This window comes from Aulostomus chinensis, chromosome 18 (genome assembly GCF_037954235.1).
Source record: "Aulostomus chinensis isolate RoL2024-O1b breed Wild chromosome 18, RoL_Achi_v1.0, whole genome shotgun sequence".
Classification (NCBI taxonomy): Eukaryota; Metazoa; Chordata; class Actinopteri; order Syngnathiformes; family Aulostomidae; genus Aulostomus; species Aulostomus chinensis.
In genome coordinates this window covers 22,355,552-22,377,642 of record NC_141337.1, presented here as the reverse complement: position 1 = coordinate 22,377,642, position 22,091 = coordinate 22,355,552, and the positions used below count along the sequence as shown (strand labels likewise).

Genomic DNA, 22,091 nt, shown 5'->3' with positions numbered 1-22,091 from the left:
GGTCACACGCTGCTCTACCATCCGTGACAGCGTTCACAAATGGACATTTTTGAGAAGTTGCTATAAGCTTTGATCTCAATATGTGTTGAAGAACATTTTTTTGTTGGATCAAAACACTTATAAGTCAGCACTTGAGAGGCAAAATACAGTTCTTGGGTGAAGCAAATGCAATTGAAGTGGCTGAAGAACAGGAAGTGATGGAGTTCATGGCTGTCATTCATAAAAGAGAACTTGGATTCATACTAAAAGTGTTTGTATGCAAATAATCAGCGGTTCCTCACAGTGAGTCACAGCAACGAGGACGAGCGAGAGAAGTGGAGCACAAGCTCTGGTGGTATTGAGTGTACTTTCATTAGGCTGATTACATTTTGCCTTTATACAATTTAAAATTCAAAGTTGTTCACGGAAAGGTTATCGCTCACAACGTGGATGTAGTCTCTATAAAGAATGATGTTGGTGATAATGTCAAGACAATCTGGGATAAATCCAACGCCGCAGCATGCGCCGTGCCAGTTTTCCTGTCCCTCCCGTTGGTATATAAAACCACTGGTGATGATATAAACAGCTGAACTGTGCCAGCTGTTGTGCTGTGTGTGTGTGTGTGTGTGTGTGTGTGTGTGTGTGTTTGCTATTTTGTCCCCGACTCCTACTGCAGACAAGCTGAATATGAGAGTTGTAATAAAGTTGCAGTCAAAAATAATGTTATCTTTGGGGTTTGCATCCCTCTCCCCTCTTCCTTCCTCCCCTGCAGGATCGTGGGGGTTTCTGCCTGACGTATGAGGCATCAATGACCCGTCTGTTCAGGGAGGGTCGAACGGAGACGGTGCGATCCTGCTCCAACGAGAGCAGTGCCTTCGTCAAAGCTCTCGAGACTGGAGAGGTACCGATTAAATCCTTGACTCCTCTCACACATCGCCCGTCGATCCAAATTATCGTATCATCACAACAAAATATACAGCCTAATATGAGCTCACTTTGCAGACTTTTCATTACTGATTTTTTTGATAATTTTGACTTTGTTAATGATGGTTATTAATGAGATTGTGATCATGAGGGGATTTTGGAATTTCAATTGCAGCTCCTATAAGAAATGTATAACCTACCATGTACACAATTTTTTTTTTTTTTTTAAGTGCAAAAATGTTTTCTGTAAAACCTCAAATATTGAGTCGGCAGTCATGAGCCAAGCTAAAAATGCAGTATATATTTAATAATTTCTGGATGTCATTTTGGGCTTTTACTTTGAAATCTGTTGTTTACTCATTTCCAACATGTCAAGCCACCTCAGTGTGTTTGGCTTAATGTGCAAATACATGCTACTTCCACTCTCTCCACTAGGGGTGCGTCATACCAGCAGAATACATGTACGCAACTAAAATTGTGTAGGCATGTTGTTATGGTTGCCAAGGTAGCGGTGTATGTGTGTGCTGCAAAATCAGTGTGTGTGTTGTGATAGATAAAAATGGTACTGGTTCCTCTCTGTCCCTTGTGGCATCGCAACAAAGAAAGTGCCTTTTAATGGGTAAAATTCAGTGACTGATAGTTATGATCAGGAAGATGTCGGTTCATGTCTCCACACCAGGATTTCAAAAGCATGTCAGTAAAGTGGAATCTTTCTGTTTGTTGTTTTAGTCAGGGGAACAATGCCGGCGTCTCTTCAAACTGGCATCAGAGAGGCACCAGAACCTGTATCGAATGGCTATGACCGGAGCAGGAATTGACAGACATCTCTTCTGCCTCTATGTGGTCTCCAAATACTTGGGCGTGGAATCACCGTTCCTCAAAGAAGTACGCTTCTGGTCTTTGTCCTTTATATTGATATTTTAGGTCAAAGTGCATGGATCAGTAGGTCCCGGGCACATGGACTCTGTTGGCATCAGACCAATCTACCTAATACCTCTTTGTCTGCTCAGCATCAGGGTGCATTCAAGCTTCCAGCAGACGCGGGTCTGAGCTCCCGCTGTGAGGCTGCGTGTGTTTTTCTCTCTCGTACGTCATCGCGCTGACGTCTTCATTACACATGAAAGTGCGTCGTGTCTCAAAATGCAGGCGATGTTCCCGTAAATCTCCGTGTCCCGTACGGTTCCAGAAATCTGCCACCGGATCTTCTCTCCCTCGCGGACTTCACGATCTTGCAAGTGCGCTGCCATGATTGATGTGAGATCGCGGTACAAGTTGTTTATGAACACGGTCGCGCTCGCACAGTTCACGTTGGGGTTCCTGGTAGGTGGGAGTTCCCAAGCAGAGAATAATTCTCCAAAGATCATCCAGATGTAAACTGTTTAAAAGAAAGGAGAGAAGTAGAGTCTCGCGGACATCAACTGGAAAACCGATCTTACGGCAGAGGCCAAAACTTTATTGAGAGATGAGTGAGCAGCTCTCACAGTGGAGCCAAGTCCATTTTTTTTTTTAATTTTTTCCCAGAGCTTCCACGATGACAGCCTGACAGGCGGCACAGTAACGAAATCAGAATGCGACAGGAAGGTCGCGTGAAACCTCAGACAACGCAAGTTCCCTTTTTCACACTGCAGGCGAGCCGAGCCGAGCTGAGGCGAGCTGCTAAACACCCGGACAACGCGGGACGAAATGCCAAGTCAAACCTTTCAGAGTGCCCAAACACCCGTGTTCACCCTTGTTTTTGGTGCAGTGTGAAAGGGGCTTAAGGGTGCAATAAAGTCACCTGAACCTGAGTTTGGTTCATCTTAGCGCAACAGTGAAAATTACGAAAAAATTAAGACAGGAGGAGTGGGTTTAGTCAGTCAGCCATAGGACAACGAAAACCACAGATCAAGCCAGAAATCTGGGTGGAGTTGTGGACTGAGACCTTCGTCTTAATAGCAACATTAAGACAATTATAAAGTCAGTTTATTATGACGATAAAAAAAGACTCATTACTCAGCAGATGTGGAAAACCGTCCCCATGCATCCGTCCTCAGCAGCGTCCACTGTTGCAACGGTTGCTTTCCAGCTCTCCCTAAAAAGTCCGTCAGACAGCTGCAGCTGATTCCACAGGCTGCGCTCGAGTCCTCACCAACAGCAAGACAGTTGACCACATCACTGCAGCTCTCAGGTCTTCCCACTGGCTTCCTCTCTCTCAAAGAATATATTTCAAAATACTGTACGTCCATGCATTTCTGACCTTCGACCAAATTGTCACACTGTCCAACGTCTCAGATCATCCGGGCATAACTCCCAGAGAATTGCAGGTCTCCAAAAACCCTCAGTGCCTTTAAATCAAGACTATTGACTTTGTTTGCTGCCGCTTTTTTATTGTTATTATTTCTGCCCTGCTGCTGGAATGTGCTCCATAAATAAATTGGCCTTGCCCTGCAGTATCAACACAGTCCATACTCAGGGGAGTAGGGGTGCCGAGGGGGTGGACACACCCCCCACCTCCAGGATTTGCACTCCCCCACCCCCCAACCCCAGGGGTTGAGAACAAGAGAGGAGAGAAATGTGCAGCCTGACAGAAGACACGTCAAGCTGCACAAAGCAGATCCAAGTCCCTAGCAAATGGAGCCCGACAGGGAGTCCCTTCACAAATGGCATCGTGAATCTGGTAAATTTAAAAAAAAAACCAACAACTTCATATTCCCTATCGCAAAAATAGTGAGAAACATGGACACAATACAACCACAAACTCTGCGTGCACAAGAAACTTAACATAAACCATGTGACAATGTCCAAATCAACAGATTTTGAGCAAAATGCATCATGGGTGAGTTCAGTCATACGGTAATAGAGCATTATTCCACTCGGGGGGTGGCGTCCCAGCACCCCACACCCCCAACTCATCCTCCCATATCTATGACTCAGTCTGACTATCCTGAGACCCTAGCAGCCACTAACCTGTCTTCCTGCGCCATCTGTTTGTCTCCCTGGTTGGACGTCCCAGGTCCTGTCCGAGCCGTGGCGTCTCTCCACCAGTCAGACACCAGTTCAGCAGATGGAGCTGTTTGACCTGAAGAACCACCCTGAGTTCATATCGCTGGGTGGAGGCTTCGGACCTGTGAGTGACACACACTCTCTTAAAGTGTAAAAACTGTCAAAGCTGTGTGCAAGCATGGATACTGAGTATGGCGTGGTCTCATCCGGTCTCCATGGTGACGACAGGTTGCTGATGATGGCTATGGGGTTTCATACATCATCGTGGGCGAGGATATGATCAACTTCCATGTGTCGTCCAAATACTCCTGCAGCGAGACTGTGAGTAAAACCCAGGGACGGGGATGGTTTCACCAACACGGCGCTCACGGCTGCAGCGTTCATACAGACGTGGAAAACCCAGAAAATCAGGGAATTTGAAAATGGGAATTTCCAGGCCTCAAAAAGTTTTCATATGCTACATACCTGCGTGTTGGAATATGCAGTAAATGCTTCGTGGTGATCGACTGAGGAAAGTCTGGTTTGGTTAATATGAATGTATCTTGGGAGTTTGAACTCATCACTCACGTCTCTTTTGATATGCTAATTGCTTTCCATTAGAACCGCCATTTTAAAACGGTTTCAGTTTCAGCTCTTCTGTTTTCAAGTCAGCAAAGATCCGCCCCCTCAACTGCTCAGCGCGCAAGCAGACGAGCCATGAACTAGTTTGTCCAGTTTGCCGTCTCGATCATTAAACAGCAACATGACAGTGCACAGGACCAACTTCTTTTTAAAGGATGATTCCTTTAAGCTCCTTTCCCACTGGTCAGAAACTCTCTGACGCTCGCCGGCCTCGGCTTCTGTCTGCATTCACCGATGATCCTGCAGGAGGCGCCAGTATTTATGGGCTGGGCTCTGAGCACAGCGGCACTACTGTATGTGCGTTACACTCGCGTGCATCGCTTTTTATTTTACCAAGTAAAATGCAACTGCCAATGCAACTAGTTAATTATGACAAAGGTTATGAAAAAAACAGTAGCGAACAAACTCATGAAGGCTGAATTTACTGTTACAGAATATTGGGTTGGTACGATGAGGCTGGCAACCCAAATTCTGTTTTGATTCTCTGGCTGATGGAGTCTGGCATGTCATGTGAGAGCTGACATTGCTTCTCTGCTGTTACAAAAACACTAAAAATGGGACAGATTGACATTTTGTCACTGTCGCTTCTATCCGTTCTTGCATTCCTGGCTTTCCTCTTGCATCTTCATTTTTAGGGCCTGAGCCAGTACCTGGCGAAGACCCTGTTATGTTTCGAAGGCAGAGCAACACATTAGCAGCACTAAAACCACTAAAAACACCCACTAAACAGTGTCCCAGGCCCCCCCAACACCCATGAGGCAACTGGGCCAGACGGCCCGGAGCCAGTTTTCACATACACACCCATTCAAAACCTGGTATTATACTGTTCTTGCTCTCAATGAGTGCGCGCTATATGCGCATAATGCGCATAACGCGCATAATCTAATTTGACCCCCTGAACATGCATGAAATTCACTGAAATTCGGCACAATCGTTCGGTATGTCTCAACATTCACTAATCAAAAACAAAAACACCACAAAAGTCTATAGCGCCACCTAGGGAGCCACACAAAAAAAAGATAATTTTTTAAAATTTCCAGCGTTATAACTCCTCACACGAAAGTCCCACAAACATGGGACCAACACCGTTGGACTCGTCTCATGAAGACGAACAATTCATACACTCTGACCCCTGACCTATCTACAACAGAATGTCCACAAGTTGGACAAAACTGTCAAAATCTTGACTTTTTTTACTCCCCGAACAAAATCTATCTCCTCCTAAACCGTAAATGCCAGGGCTTCCAAACTTTCACACATTAATCTCCCAACTGTGCTGATTAAAAGTTGTTCAAGGTTAATATACTACGCGCTCGGTTTGGATTTTATAAGCCGTCAAAGTGGGGGAGACACGTTTCACCTTACAATGGAAGTCTTTGGGGAGGCCGTGTCCTCTCAGGGTACATACTCTCAAACAAATGCTTCTCACATCTACACCATACATCCCACAGCTTTTAAAAACACACCACTGTATTCCTGACAAAAATCCCTACAAAAATATGGTATTTTGTGTTACTTTTGACCAACGTATGCCGACTTATTCAGCTTTTACACACTACATTTCTCTGAATCCTCCACTCTCTCCACTCCAGCACAGATCAGACACAGTGCAGCGGGGGAGGGGTTCTTAATGGGCCAGCTAGCAGCTCTGCTCTCAGCTCTGCTCTCAGCTCTGACAGAGATGGCAGAGAGCGAGCAGAGAAGGGAGGGGCTCTTAAAGGGCCGGCTCTCAGCTCTGCACTCACACTGTGCAGCGCACTGAGGCTCGTATCTTCTAAACTACAAGGCCTAGGGATTTGCCGATTACACCGCTGGATTCGGGCCGGTGATCCGGCCGCGGCTGCGCGGGGGCTCAGGCCCTAACAACGCTGCTTGCAGCTTTAATTTTTGTTACATTTTCATCTTGTTTTGTCGTACTCAATGGTGACCTACGGTACGTCACTATGGCTCGGTGATGGTGCCACTGGTTTACTTCTGATTATGACTTTATTTTATTATTTAAAATTTAAGTACATCTGATTGTCAAGAGCCTTGGCACTGTTTGAGACAGAGGCTCGTAACTTTTCAAATAAAGACGTGGACTGCCTGACACTGTAAAGTGTTTGAGTGCCGCTGAGGTACAAAGGCGCTAAACCTTCAAGATGAACCTTTATTCATCCCTCAGTGGGGAAATTGGCACTGTTACAGCAGCAGAAACAGAGAAGTAGCAGCAGAAAAGCACAGGGGCAATAAATGGCAGGAACTATAATCAACTACAATGCATCCGAGCAGCAGTGAGTCCATTTACCACCTACAGTCTGCAGTCATGAACGTGATGGTTACCTCACATTCCTACTCCTCCTGTTTTCCTCTGTTTCAGGACTCTCACAGGTTTGGAGCCCAAATAAAGAAAGCTCTCCAGGACATCATGACTGTCCTCTCTGCTGACACCAAAACGCCGCCATCCTCCAAAAGCACAGCCAAGGCTCACGCCACAAAGCCCCTTCAATAACTCACCCAGGATGCTGCTGTCGTGGTGCGACTGACTGGAGTTCCGACAGCATTTATGAAACCGGCACAACAGAATTACGTACATGAAAGCAGAGGGAGATTCCTGCCTAATCCAGCAACACAGGTGCTCTCGTTCACGACGGCGGCGACATAAAGGGTGGGACTCCTCCACTAGAAAGAGATGGAACTGAAAAGCCATCATTGCTAACGTTTCAAAATAACATCGATTCTTGCTTTTGCGATAACAAAAGCTCTGTCCGCCAGAGATTTGCAGCTTCCCTTGTGAAAGTTCTTGCAACGCTTCCTCTGAGATGATGTGACGAACGAATGAGTTAAGGACAGGAAACAAAAGGTTGGCAGTGGAAAAGTTCAAGGGAATTCAGGAAATAATGAAAAGATGCGACATCGTTCTCATGTGTCTTCATGCAGGGGAGGTTTCTGCTGCTGAGATGGGGGAGCAGATCAGGAAAAAGGGAACTATGAAAGGAACATGAGAGTGAAGCAACAGTAAATCAACAAATAAGGGAAAGGCTGTTTGCATTTCTTCAACTAGAAACTGTCCTCAGATTTGTTTGCTTTTCAGAAACGAGCTTTTGTGTGACGCAATATTCGTATGCCCTGAAAGCCATCACCCTTCTTATTCTCCCTTCAACCAGAGCTCTAGTCATCCTCTCCCCGTGTTTATCCACCGGCAGATTTTTGGACAAACAACATACTGTCAGACTGTCAGTCATGAGCTACTTGATGGCGCTCTAATCACTTTTTAAACGACTGGTCTTTGTAATCCACATGTCAAAGGGTTCTCTGGCTCTGCTACTAAACCTGCTGAGTTTTACTACCAGTCAGCTCTTGGAGCTCACCTCAGGTTATCAACGTGCCACTCATTATCAGGGCTGTCAGAAACTTGTCCTCTGGCTTCTCCCTGTGAAAATCCCTTTCTGTTTCCAAGACAAACTGCCCTTGATGTCACTTTCCCTCTCGAAAGGAAAGATCTTATCTTCCAACAGGCGGCCTGTCTGTGTCAACGGCTTCTGACTTTGAGGAAGCAGCAACTGCAGGGATGCATTGTCCTTTAAATCCGTTTGAGGGCGTAGAAACAGGCTCCTCAAACACTGCAAAGACAGAGAACTAAATAACCAGAATAAACTAGAACATCCATCCATCTTCTCCGTCTTGTCCTGTTAAGGGGTGCAGGGGGGTGGAGCCAATCCCAGCAGCGCTCAGGCGAGAGGCGGGGTTCACCCTGGATGGGTTGGGGATTTAATACCAACTGTGCATTTTCCTTGTCATACACAGACAAAGATAGAAGCTTTTGTGTTCTCATATGCAGATGTGCATGTAAACATTCTAGACAAGGTGCATTTTTGACTCCCGTCTATTTGTCAGTTGAGGAAGTGGCTTGTTTTTGTTTGATGTGGAGGAGGAAGGAGGCCACGGGGGGCAGGGCCTGCTGAATCGGCGCCATTCTAAACCAAACAGGAGACTATATGGACACTTAGAAGCACTTAGAAATCATTGATGAAATGTATGGAGCCCAGTAATGGTAGCCAACGTTTCCTGACTGGATGTAATCTTTGGGGAAACAGAAACTCTTCATGCGATGTTGAAGAAACTGATGATCTGTGCGTGTGACAGAAGGATGCACACAGCACCACATGTCCAGATTCCTGTGAATTCCCAAGTATTCAGTTTTCATTCCCATCAATATTCATTGGAAGTTTTGAATTATTTCGCAAAATCAAAAGAGGTTTGGAGCTTAATTCTGAAAATAGCCTCCATCCATTTATCATAATGCAGTGCAGTCTTGTTTTTTACTTCAGTTGTTAAATGCGTACCAGTGCACCGCTCATGTGATCAACTGGCTGCTTGAGCTTCAGTCCAGCTGGTATAAACGGGAGCTCCAAACCAACCAACTCCATTGTAGATGGAAACACCAAGTGACCACGACCGCTCGTGTTTCCCACAAATGATCAGATACATTCAAGGTACACTTGGGGTTTCCATCTACAATGAATGTGATTCCTTCGGTAGAAAAACAATGGAAAAAAAACTTTTTTTTAGAATATAATTCTTAGAATGTAGATGGTGTGTCCATAACAGCATGTCACACACACACACACACACACACAGAAGGGACGGCTGCCTCGTAGAGCTACTCTTGCTAATGAAACCCCCCGACTGTCATTTTAAATTGGACGGCTGCTGGTAAGCTCTGGTGGTCATGGGGTCCTGCCTCATCTTGATCCCCTGAAGCACAAATAAACTCAGTCAGCCTGAACTGCAGACACGTCTTATTTTAGTGGGGTGGGAAATAAAGCAGCTCATTACCAGCTGCTTCTTAGTGCCGTGTGTGAACGTGCACACACTTGCTTCCACCCTGTTTTAGAGAATAAGAGGAAGTGGTCTCCCGAGTGCCAGCTGGAAAGTTGTCAGCTGCAGCGAGTTCATGCGTTCTTGAACATCACGTGAGAGTTTCTGTCACTACAGCTACAGTTGAATTTATGTCCAGGTTCAGAAGGATGGAAGGGAGGAAGAATAAACTTTGTGTGCTTTTCCAGTTGTCAGAGTAGATACATAATGATGAATGTGTAGATGTTAAGCAGCGTAGACGTCTCAGTAGTTGTTCAGGTGAGCTGTTGAATGAAAGGCCTTGTCAGTGTTGAAGCCAGTCAGAAGTGTGTGGTGTGCAGTGGCCTCGAATCGCCAGACATTTTAAAACTTCCCTTTCCTCCTAGCAGGCATTTGCAGCCCGAGTTCCCACTCAGGCACCCCTTCGGAAGGAGACTGCATTTCCTGCCGTGATGAATATACAGAAAATGTCCCCCTCCATGCCTCTGCCCTGTCCCTCCAGAGCCTGTCTCTGTCAGTGGGCATGAGGTAAACAATTCAGAGCAGGAGGAAGAGCTTTTGCTGAGAGGATCAGCCTTTGATGCTCTCAGAGTAGGCAGATGGCTAAACTATTCCTTTAAAGCAGAGTCACACGGACAACTCCGCTGATCGTGACATGGAGTGAATGAAGTGTCGCTCTTTTATTTCTGAGGCAATGACTCATTGCTGTGGCATTTCAATGAATAACATGCCTGAATTGAAGGTTTCACTTTAACTTTTTAATGCAGTTCTGAAATCAATGCAACATTCGAGGGAAACCGTGTAAGGTTTGTTGTTTAATAGGCCCTTGTCACTGCAGCACAGTGTAACCAGGTCGGTGTGTAAAGGCCCTCTGGTGCGACACCCGCGGGAGCAGCAGCCCTGCAGAGACGCATCAGGGCCTCCGGCCTTCTTCCGCTAACACGAATGTACTACAGGGAGCGACTGCTGGCGTGTGCAGGGATGTAGTGGTGATGCGGAGGGTTTCATATCAATCCAGCTGTCACACAGAGGCTGAGAATGTCTGTGTTTGTGGTGCCTTTTCAATGCCGTTATCTGGCAGTCACAAGGTTAAGATGACCAAGCTGGTAGCACCCAGCAACAGGGGGGCGTCTGTCGTGATTATACTGGATATAACTGTGCTCTAGCAGAATATTAACACTCTCTCATTGTAAAGCGGGGAACCTGTATCAGTTAAGTACGTCCTCACCCCAGCCTCCCCCAGCTTTTCCGTCTGTTGACATTGAAGGTTAACAGTAAAGCATGAGTCAATGATTAGAGTTGCAGTGGCGCTCGTCCCCTCCTGGATCCAGCTCGTTCTCTGGAGGCATGAAGGAAGTGCTACAGGAGTCTGTCATTCCACTGTTAATGATTTAGTTAGCATGAACCTCCCACTGCATCTCTGCTCATGGATGGAGCACAAGGATACGGTAACTTTAACGTGGCTTTTTAGAGTGATTGTTGGCGTAACATTGGAATAACCTCAGACCACAGTGGCTTGTGTTTCTGTCTCAGGTGCAGCTTTTTAAAATAGCTCACTGCCCAAACTGTTGACTGCCACGTCATATATATGTATATAGATCCGTATATATACACATATATACATATATTTGGATGTGTATGTATATATTCAATCATTAGTGAAGGCATTTCCTACAGCTGCAGCCTTCCAGTAATGTCTCTACCTCTTCAGTTCCTCTAGAGTATAAAGTGGATGATCTGATCCGTCACAACTGGTGGAGTTCAGGTGGTGAAGCATCAATTGTTTATCCCGACATCAGAAACTGGTTTTCACCAACTCATTTATTTTAGGGTCAAATAAATGGCGACCCGGTCCCATGGGCTCCTTTCTGTGGACGCGCTCCCCGTTGATGCTGGATCAGGGCTCCAGCAGGACGCTCCTCATTCAGTTGCGTCCTCCTGGAATTTAAACTTTCAACAGTTTGGACGATGGGCCTGTCTCGCCAACACGAGCAAAGTTAGCATTTAGCAGCAAGTTCTTTGTCTTCATTCATTTTTGGATACATTTTAAATGGTTAATTTTCTCACGTCCTGGTACAACTACTGCATTTTTCTCTTGATTAATAGATGAGCTTAAACTTTTTTTTTATTTATTTGTGGGTATCGTCAATTTTGAAACAATTTGATATCATGTTTACTGATTTTTAGGCTCCTTGTGATGCTATTACTGATATTAATGTGTTTTTGTCACTTGTTTTCTTTCTAAAATGTTAAATTTAGATGTAAATTGTGGAATCCGTGAAGGCGTTTTAATGATGGTTACATGAAATAAAAATACTTCCTGATCCTGCGCTGGAGCTCCTGTCAGTCTTTATCGTTGAGTCGCTCATAAACTGTACAATGATTTTGTGAGGGAAATAAAGACTTGTCTCACCTTAGAAAACAATTAACTGAATGTTAAATTCTGCGCAGACTAAAATGAATTTGTGCAGATCTGAAAAGGTTTTAAAATGAAGTCCAACAGGGAAAAATTTAATTCAATTTTATTCATAAACACTTGGGGAAAAAAAAAAAGCTGTTAGAAGTTTGTTTTTTTTAAATGGTTTCATCTCATAAGCTCATTTCCACCAGACAAAGAATAAATAAATCAAAATGCTAAAGATAAGCTACAAATTTGACATCAAATATTTCATAATTATGAATTTGTCTCACCTTGGCACGGATTACAAAAACTGGCCGCCAAATGTATGCAAACATCCGAGTACAACATAAAAGTGTAGAAATATCAGCTATAAAAAGAAGAATATATGAAAAATAAAGCAGGGCAGTTCCAAGTATTTGAGGATAAAATAGGGACTGAAGTTGTGCACCTTCACAGCCACAGCAGCTGCAGTACGAATGCTTTAACACCAGCATAAATGTCTTGGTCTGACACTGGTCCTGACGCAGCAGCATGACGGTGTGACACCAACTGCACGTTCGTAGTTGCAGAGAAATCAACCTGGTGACCTTGTACCCTTTCGATCAGGATCTAGCGTCATACAACCAGGGGCGCCGCATGGAAGAGGCGCCTCTCCTCACGCGTCACCTCCTAACACCTCGGGCTTCTGTCCTTCGCCGGATCATTTTCTCATCTGCATCTGACAGAATTCTGCCAGATTTACTCCCAATGAACTCAGCAGTCACTCATCACACTTGGATTATGCTTCGCTGGCATCCTGAGAAAGTCATGCGGCCACCAAAAAATACATGGTTTAGTTTTTATTATTATTTATTTATTACTTGTTCTTAATTTCAGGTCACATCGCCATTGGATGGCTCATTAAGGATGGCTTTGATAACAGACTGAATCTCTACCACCTGACTGCAGAGACAAACCAACTGAGTGGAAACAGAAACAGAAACAGAAACAGAAACGGCAACTCCAGCTCACAGCAGGTTTGTTGTCAGGTCAGCAAACTTGTTTCAGTTGTCTTTCAATCTCAAGTACAAACACAGTCAAGGTGAGACCAAAGTTAGCTGGTTAGTCAAAGGGCTGTGACGTCACACCACCCATGGCCCTGCCCCTCGAACAACAGGCTGCGTGGTTGCCTACCAAGCAAGGAACCCCTGAATGCTGCTCTTCTGGTTAAGACTGGATGTGCTTTTTCTGGTTTTGGTGGTTCTTAACTCTCTCCTCAGCTTTATTCTTTAATGAAGTCCTAACTCTGAGAATAAAGTCAGCAGCACCATGAATGTTTCTTCTGATGACATCACAGGAATCTGTCTGTCAAAACCAACCCAGTCTCATGTCAAAACATAAAAAGGCTCCGTTTGTCCACAGGTCCAAACCTGTCAGTTCTACCATAAAGGCCTAAAAATTGTGAAATGGGTACGTTTTTTCCCCCTGTTCTTTTCTAGTGGAACGCTGGTAGGTCATGTGACTCTTTCATGCGGGCCTCTCAAAACAAAAAACATGGCGGCCGCTCCTGTCATGTTCGGAGGAAAGTGCCTTATTCCAAGAGAGTTTTGATTTAATAAAGCATTCTGATGACATTTCTAGAGAGAAATGTACATTTTGTTTTCATAATCTTCGCTCAGTTCTTGTGTATAATCTTTGGTTTGTTCGTTATTACCATGAATCTTTCACCTCTCGGAAGAGAGTCGTGACAGTGTCACGTTTCTGCAGTTGCTATGGTGGTTGCTAAGGACGCCATTACAAACGAGCGTCATTTCAAGATAGGTTTGATTTAAAAAAGCATTTTAAGGAAATTTCTGGCGAGAAATATACATTTTATTTCCGCAATATTCACTCAGTTCTTGTGTATAATCTTCTGTGAGAAAATCCGGAAGCTGTCGCTCACTCCACGAAAAAAAAAAAAACATTTTTAATACTTTATCTTTTGATTAATAAGACAATCAACAAATTAATTTAATTTCTGGATGTTTATTCTACCTACAAAGTCCATTTGTAACCATTACAGATCTACCAATCAGCATTAAGAATATAAACAATGATCCAAACGAATGGCGGTCTGCTGACGTCACATCCGTCACAGAGGCTAACTCCTGCACTCAGAGGTGGCCTTTTAGTTCCATCATTTCACGCTACATTTACAGATTTATTATTGAGGGGAACAAACCACACTGATGTCTGGGTTCATCAAGGATATCATTAAAGGAATCCTAACTATTTGGTCAGTTAAATTGATCCTAACTGTTCTTCATATATCGTGCTGGTAATGTCATGTAGTTTATTTTCAAATGTAACTTTTGTCGTTCTGATGTGTGTATTTTTACTGCTCCAACAAAGCTGTTCCTCTTCTGGGGGAAATCAATCATTCAGGCAATCAATAACTGAGTGTCTCTGATGCTGTACTGTAGTATTGAAAATTATAGTATAGAAATTTCTATAAAAGTATAGAAATTAAAGGAATTTGTTTATTGTCTTATTAATCAAAAGATAAAGTATTAAAAATGTCTGGGGTTTTTTTTCCTCGGAGTGAGCGACAACTTCCGGATTTTCTCACAGAAGAACGGGGGCCGACTTCCATGGAAGCGGATATATGGAATTATTTTTATTGAACAGCTGTAGTCAACAATCACACAAACAACAACAAACAAGCGTAGCTCTTTCATATTTTGATGGTAATTCCTGGGCCAATATGTTTTATATTATTTTTATTAGTCAACAATCCCACAAATATATTATCAACTCAGATAACGACGTAATGTAACGACAAAATACAATGACATGAACGCCATTTAGGTTTCCGTGGTTTGAACCATAACAACTGCAAAAAACTTGGAATGATGCCAGTAGCGTCCATAGCAACCACCATAGCAACAGCAGAATCCGAGAGGTGAAAGATTCATCGTGAAGAACTGAGCGAAGATTATGAAAATAAAATGTACATTTCTCTCTAGAAATGTCATCAGAATGCTTTATTAAATCAAAACTCTCTTGGAATAAGGCACTTTCCTCCGACAATGACAGGAGCGGCCGCCATGTTTTTTGTTTTGAGAGGCCCGCATGAAAAAGTCACATGACCTACCAGCGCTCCAGTAGAAAAGAACAGGGGGAAAAAAACGTACCCATTTCACAATTTTTAGGCCTTCATGGTAGAACTGACAGGTTTGGACCTGTGGACAAACGGAGCCTTTTTACGTTTTGACATGAGACTGGGTTGTCAAAACCAACCGTGTGAATACACACGGGACTTTCAGCTGCAGGAAGAGGACAGGTCGTGACTGTTTACCAGCGCGGTGACTTCCTGTTCCGTCTGTGCCCCTCACCTCTGAGATTAGCTCCTCAATACGTCCATCTCGTGTTTCTGGAATGTCACTGTTGTGTCTTTGTGACCTTTGATACTGATGCTCTATGTGCAAAGATAGTTCCCTGAAGGGCAATAAAGGTTTACATCATTCATTCAAACAAGTCTTTCCATTCATTCATTCATTTATTCATTCACTCCTTCATTCCAGCAAAGAGGATCTGAAAATGACGGACAGCAAACTGACACATAATGCACACTCAACCAATCACACAACAACAAAAAATGCGGAAGAACTTGAGGACAGGGAAGCAGCTGACTGAGAAGAAACAACAGGGACAGGGAAGAGACGGACAGGAAGGCGGAAGAAGAAGAAGAGGAAGAGGAAGTGATGACAAATAAAATAGACAATAAAAAGGATCATTAGATAGCACAAAGTCAAATCAGCAGTGCAGCGACTGATGCGCGGTTTCTCCGAGAATTCCTTTCACCATCCAATTCATTCAGTGTTTGCATTTTGGGTTCATTTTTAAACTGAAACAAGCAACATTAAACAAGATATCAGAGACGGTGCTCTGTCCTGGCTACACCTCCTGGCTCCGCACAACTTATGTACTCACATGTCCACACACCAGCAGTGTGTGCAGTAGGATATGGTAAGAGTGCAGCAGTGGCGACATATTTTTGTTAGGTAACCCAGAAACTAGCTCACAAAGTCTTGCTCCTCATCTAAAAGCCAATGAGATTTTTAAATTAATTTTACATTTTAGCCAACAATGAGATCTGTTGCTCGTGAGAGTTTGTGAAATCTGCACCACTTCAAGTCAAGTCGAGTCAGTTTTATTTGTCTTGCGCCAAACCCCAACCAAAGTTCTGTCCTGACTCTGTCCAAGTAGAGCAGGTCCAGCACCTCCCTCCTTCAATGAACCTCCACCCAACAATCCTCCATCAGCAAGCACATCCTGCAACAGCAGCCACCAGAACCTTCCTTTACCAGCAGGAAGGTGGAGCAGATCCAGGATCAGTGGGGACGGAGAGAGAGCAGGAGAGCAGGACAGAGACAAAGACAGAGAATGGAGGAAGACAGAGAGACAGAAGGAAAGAGAGGGAAAGAGATAAAGAGAGAGAGAAAGGAGGAGAGACTGATGGACAGAGACAAAGAGAGAGAATGGAGGAAGACAGAGAGACAGAAGGAAAGAGAGGGACAGAGATAAAGAGGGAGAGAAAGGAGGAGAGACTGATGGACAGAGACAAAGAGAGAGAATGGAGGAAGACAGAGAGACAGAAGGAAAGAGAGGGAAACTTTCCATCCGTTTACTTCTGCGTATCCTGTTAAGGGTCACGCTGTGAGGCCACAGTGCTGACCACTGCACCACTGTGCCGCCCTTTAATACAAACAAACTCTTCAAAGTTTATAACTTTGATATTTACTGATTTATAACATTGAGTAGTCATTCAACTGAAACCTCTTTGAGTAGAGACAAAGGTAGCAGACGTGTAACAATGCTAACAATGCTACTTGTGGGTTTGGGGACTCGTTCCTTCATCGCTCTCCTGCCAGGCTGCTGGTGGTAACATCCTGGTTTGCACACTGATCTGGAGTTGGCGTGTTCACGGTTTGTTCAATGAGCTGAGTTATTCGGGGGTCGTCGGATGAGACGGGGCGGCTGGCTCTGAGGTAGCAGATATCACACAGGTACTTTTGGTCATGACAGAGGACGTCTTGTTGCTTCCAAGTTTGTGAATCAAAGGTGAGGGCATTTCTCTTACAATCAGAACTGCCCACAGGGGCAGAAGTTCCATAACTTCAGCAACTATCAGGTGCTGGGAGACACGCTGCCATGCAGAATTCTGCTATCAGAATAGCGTCTCCCAACAGATTGAATACAGTGGGTTCCTTCTGGTTAACTTACGTGACCTCTTTCACACACAGGAGTGGTGTGAGACAGGAGACGTGTGAGACAGGAGGAGTAGTTTAAGTGCCAATTCTGGTTTCAGAGGAGCGACCATACAGATGGCACACAGTTGCAAACATGTGTTCTTACCCTCAGACGTCTTCAGCCCCCTGGTGAAGGAACTGAAACTCAGAATCATCAGGATTTATATTTAGTCTGGTCTAACTAATTCTAATCTTTCATCTGGAAAAATGACGCATGGTGAAAAGACATCAAAACTACCGTTGCTTGTTACGACAAGTTGTAGTCACAAATCTGAAACGGTCCACTTGATATCCTAGTCCACTTTTGATTTGACAGGTCCACAATAATCTAGAGCAGAGACCGACTGGTTTTATTGTCTTGCTGATTTATCAGTCAGTTTATATTTTGCAGATACACAGGACAGATGTATTTACTGATGTTGGCAGCTGTGCAGCCAGAAGAAGGTACTTCTGACCAATGTTTTGTATCTAAAATAGGTCTCAAAGAACAGCACGGCTTCAGTTTAGCAGTAGCTTGTGTTGGAATCCGCCCATCAAACTGTGTTTTAGCTGCACACATGAAGATGTTGTAAATATATAATAAGTATAACACTCTAAATAAGGCCATTTTTCATCATCGGTTCTTTTGCTTTTAATACTCTGCACATGTTGTTGACAGTGAAGTTCTTTTACGTTCTATTCAGTGTAAAGATTATCAGCCAGTTGTCAGCAGCGCTTTTCTTTGCTGAAACACCAGCACAGGCATCAGTCCAGCAGCTGGGGATCGGCTGTCATTAAAATGCAAATGCGTGCTCTCGATTCACAGCACAAGCCCGTCGCCGTCTGCAGGTTCCAATGTCAGATTTTGAAGTGATAAGTGTGCTTTCATGGCCCATCGTTGGCTGTTTGTTGTAGCATTGGCATCATTCAATGAATTTAAAGAATCGGGCTCCACACCTGCACGCTTTGAGGTGTGTGACAAGTTCACTTTTGCTGTGATTTTTACTCCAAAGAAATAAACCTGATTTAAATGGACGGATGCAAAGCTGCATCCTTCTTGATCAGAATGAATGGATTTTTACTTCTTCGTCACTGGACACAACTTTCTCCCTGCCTGCTATTTCGAGGCCGATGTAAAATATCTCAGTTTTGTCATTTGAGGCTTCTAAACATGGAATTTCCCCTCAATTTAAATGATTCAGAGCAAGGAGATATAGTTTGTTCCCTGAATCTCTTTTAAACACTCTGAAGAAGCGCGTGATACGCTCTGCTCCCAAAGTAGCGACACAACTTTATTTAGTCCACCAACACTTTCTTCCCTCTCAATCCTCCGTACGAACTTGTCCAGCTCTGCAGAGGGCGACCGGGTGTTGGCGAGTCTTCAGACAACGAGGGGGAAGTTCTCAATCGTCCCCTTGTTGTCTGCCGGCTGTTGAAATGACAGCAGTGCTCGGTTTTCAAAGCCAGTCCATGCAGCCGTGAGGCTCGTCAGCGAGGAGGAACAGAGTTGGCTAAAACGAAAGCGAAAGTAATGTGGCTAGAATAAAGATGTGGTGTCGGTGATCCTCAGCGCAAACGGTCGCCACGCAGCACGGAGCACGGTAGGTCGCCGACTCGCCCTCCTCAAAGAGTCCAGCTCCTTATGAGACAACCTGTGACGGCATTGCTTCGTCCAGCTTCGCAGTTACCGCGCACGTTTGTCAGTTTGGTGATAAAACCAAACTGGCTTTGTGTCAGTGGCCTAACATCAGCGGGTAGCGTTGTGTACTCAGTGGGTGTAGTCAGGACAGCGGCATGTGGTTGGGACGCTGGCGCGCTTCGCTGGGCTGTCGTTTGACGTCCGGACTGTCCACGTTAATGCCTTGAAATCGTTCACAGCCTCGCAGCGTCCAAGGTGTTCAGAGGATTTGGTTTTCAACCTAGGGGTCGGGACCCCAAACGGGGGTCGCGAGATAGTTTTTGGGGTTGCCAAATATGACCAAACCATCAGAAGACGGAAAACCAGATCCCCGGTGCAGCACGAACGTGCATGAATCAGCAGGATGAAGATTCCATTGAAGATAGGAGGCAGCATCACGGTGGTGGGACCAGTGTCCCAGGCTGTTGCTGGAATTGTCCAGACCCCTATTCTTTAAGGCTTTTTCATGTCATGTGTAGCTAGACAACTGATGATGTTGATTTTGTCAGACACATTCTAGCGCTCTCCTCTGGGCTTCGGTGGTGAGGAACACGATGGTGAGGAAGCACTGATGAACTATGAAGTTGAATTGGATGTTTGATCTGACCTGGCTTTTATCTTTCCTAATTGGACTGTGTTTATGGAAGAATTATGGCGTGTTACTTGTGCACCACTTGGTGCTTAGCTGTTGGTGGGCGGATGCGCAGTGGCCTCGCGTCACTTCTGATTGATAGCATTGAACAGCATGCACTTCTGATTTTTTAGCTGTGGTGTCAGTCACTCCACTGAAAACTTCCAACCCTCGGGCAGACACTCTGTGCTGTGGAACTACAGAAGTCGATGAAGGGGTTTGCTAATCGTGCTGTTTGTGTTTGTCTCAAACTGTTCTGTACCGTTCTGGTGCTTCCAATTTCAGGTGCATACAATCAGAGATCCACTATCTAAAGTAGAGACACATATCTACAATATACATGGTGGGAGGGCTGGGCGTATATATACTAGGGTACATATTAGCTACAGGACATTAAAGCATATCTTTCTGTTTAAATATTTACAGCTAACATAGACCACAAACATTTAATAGCCTATCCCAGTTGAATGAAGAAAATTGAACAGTTATTTGTATCCAACGTATGCTTTTATTTTTAAAATACTGCGTATTGCAGTTGCACAAGGCTCAAACCTGACTGTTGGCGACCAACTAACTAAAAGATATCTGTGAGAAAACAATAAGATAAATTCAACCTGGCACCTGGCAAATGAAACATTTCTCCCCTTATAAAGATCGAGACCTGCCAATGCCTTCATCTTGCTAAACAGGTGGCAGTGACAGGGCTACGATGGAGAAAAGTTGAGTGAGTAACGTAGAACCACTAAAGCAAGAGAGGGAGATTTATTCATCCCCAAACTCCTGTTACACTTCTCTTAGTTCAAGTTCTCACACAGGAACACCAACATGGTGTCTTTGCTAGGTTTCAAGCAGGAGCGCTGACATGTCACCACATTCCCTGACGCGCTGAAGAGCCTCTGGAGGGCGAACGACTGGCTGCGGCGTCGCGTTCGCTAAACTCACAGAAATGGACGGTTGCTGCAATCCTTTGACGTGATGTGGACTCGGTGTTGGCGGCTGTTTAGCGCCTTGGCTGTCTTTGAATTGTTTGTGCAGTTCTTTGTGGTGGTGTTTCAGGCATTGATTGGTCCTGTTTCCCCTTGTAGTTGCCACGACCGCCCCACATGCTGTACACCGTACCTGGGCTGGTACCATGTCGTCTCGTTTGAACCCAAAATAGCTCCAAATGAGTGAGGAGCTATTTTTTTCGCCGGCAGGTCCACCTCATTTTCCTCATGCTCCTCGTTTTCTCTACATCATCCACATAACGCGCTTGCCCTCGGCTCCACCAGCTTGCTAGTGTCCGCTGTCACCACACACGCCACACCACCTATTAATGTCATGGGCCAAACGTGCGGCTAATCGAACAACGGTTTATTTTCACAGCGTGTGAAAATGAACCTCTCGTCGTGGACACATGACTTTTGCGATGTGTTAATCGCACATTTTGATATCGCGATGACGATTAAAATTGGATTCGTGGCCCAGCCCTACATGGTGGAATGAAAGCTTGTCCCCTCCAGTGGTTCCTTCCACAACTTGGCATGGCAGACGCAGTTGTGACAACCGTGTACACCTCTTTAACGTGCATGTATGAAGCATACTGACTAAAGCAGTTAATCACTGATGAAAGGTCCTTCCACCGGAGGGCATAAACTGAGTCATGGATCAAACAACTGAGGCTATGAGGGCCTCGTCAGGGCAGAAAGAGTCCACATTTAAACTTATTTGATATTTTTCCACTTTTGATCCTTTTTTTAATGCACCTTCAGGGTTAAGCTTGTTTCATAGAGTGGGTAAAAATAAGTATGAACATGCCACCATTTTTTTCTCATGAAGCACTCTCAAATAGGAGCACAACAGCACAGTTGAGTGACTTTGTTCGGCGGCTGCTTGTCAACTCTCCAATTCACGGAGACAGCGTGGTGGAATGTGCCCCCGCGACCCTTTACAGGAATAAGTGGAAGATGACGATGGATGGATGGGTTTCCTTTGTGCTGCATTTGGGTTGTGAAGTTGTTTCCTTAACTTTATCAAAAAAGCATAAGATATGGCAACTGGACTAATCTCGTGTGAGTAGAAGACGTTTCGCCTCTCATCCAAGAGGCTTCTTCAGTTCTGAAAGAACTTAAACGTCTTCTACTCACACGAGATTAGTCCAGTTGCCATATTTTATGCTTTTTTGAGACTTACCATGACCTGGATGACTGAGAATATCCACAGATACTTTCCTTAACTTTCTGCTCTTTCCCTGCCTGTGTTTGCCCTCTGAAACTGCAGCAGGTTTGCAGCTCTCAGCCACTGCACCAGGAGGTTGATATCTGATTAGATACTGTTTCTGTAGTTATCTATTCCTCCTTTGGTGTCAAGAAAAGGAAGAAATCCTCTCTAAAAAAAAAAAAAAATCACAGAGCCGTTGTAAAGTCATTATTACACACATGTTCAATCCTGAGAACGTAGGAGAGAAGCTTTAACAGGCTACATGAGCTTCTTTCACATGGACAGATTTATTTGTGGAAAAAATCCTTCCTCAGAAGCCTTTCAGACTCTTGATAGTCTTGAAAACGTCTCAATGAGACGGTGCAGGACAACACATGTACCAGCGCAGAATGCCTAATGCCATCTTTACTGTAAATATATCAGTCAGTCAGTGAATATCAGTGAATCCTATTCATTTTTACAGACGCCGATGTCGAGTCACAACTCATATCACATCTCAAACTGGAGGATAACTGAACCATCTCAGATGAGTTATTTTTGACCAACCAATAGAACGGTCATGAAACTCTTCCCCTTGTGGTGTCTGCT

At 44.5% G+C, this 22,091-nt stretch overlaps 2 protein-coding genes across 2 annotated transcripts in view; both read left to right on the top strand.

Moving 5' to 3' along the window:
• Positions 1–11,668, top strand: part of cpt1a2b (carnitine palmitoyltransferase 1A2b) — a 42,873-nt gene extending 31,205 nt beyond the window's left edge. The window contains exons 17-21 of the mRNA XM_086185769.1: positions 752–880; positions 1,633–1,788; positions 3,896–4,009; positions 4,114–4,206; positions 6,866–11,668. Coding sequence (XP_086041895.1) covers positions 752–880; positions 1,633–1,788; positions 3,896–4,009; positions 4,114–4,206; positions 6,866–6,997 — 624 coding nt within the window. The 3' untranslated portion in view covers positions 6,998–11,668. The remainder of the gene's footprint in view (positions 1–751; positions 881–1,632; positions 1,789–3,895; positions 4,010–4,113; positions 4,207–6,865) is intronic.
• Positions 11,669–18,337: 6,669 nt separating this feature from the next.
• LOC147245718 (uncharacterized) overlaps positions 18,338–22,091 on the top strand; it is an 18,976-nt gene continuing 15,222 nt past the window's right edge. Inside the window, exon 1 of the mRNA XM_086184262.1 lies at positions 18,338–18,596. The gene's annotated coding sequence lies outside the window, so the exon portion shown is untranslated. The remainder of the gene's footprint in view (positions 18,597–22,091) is intronic.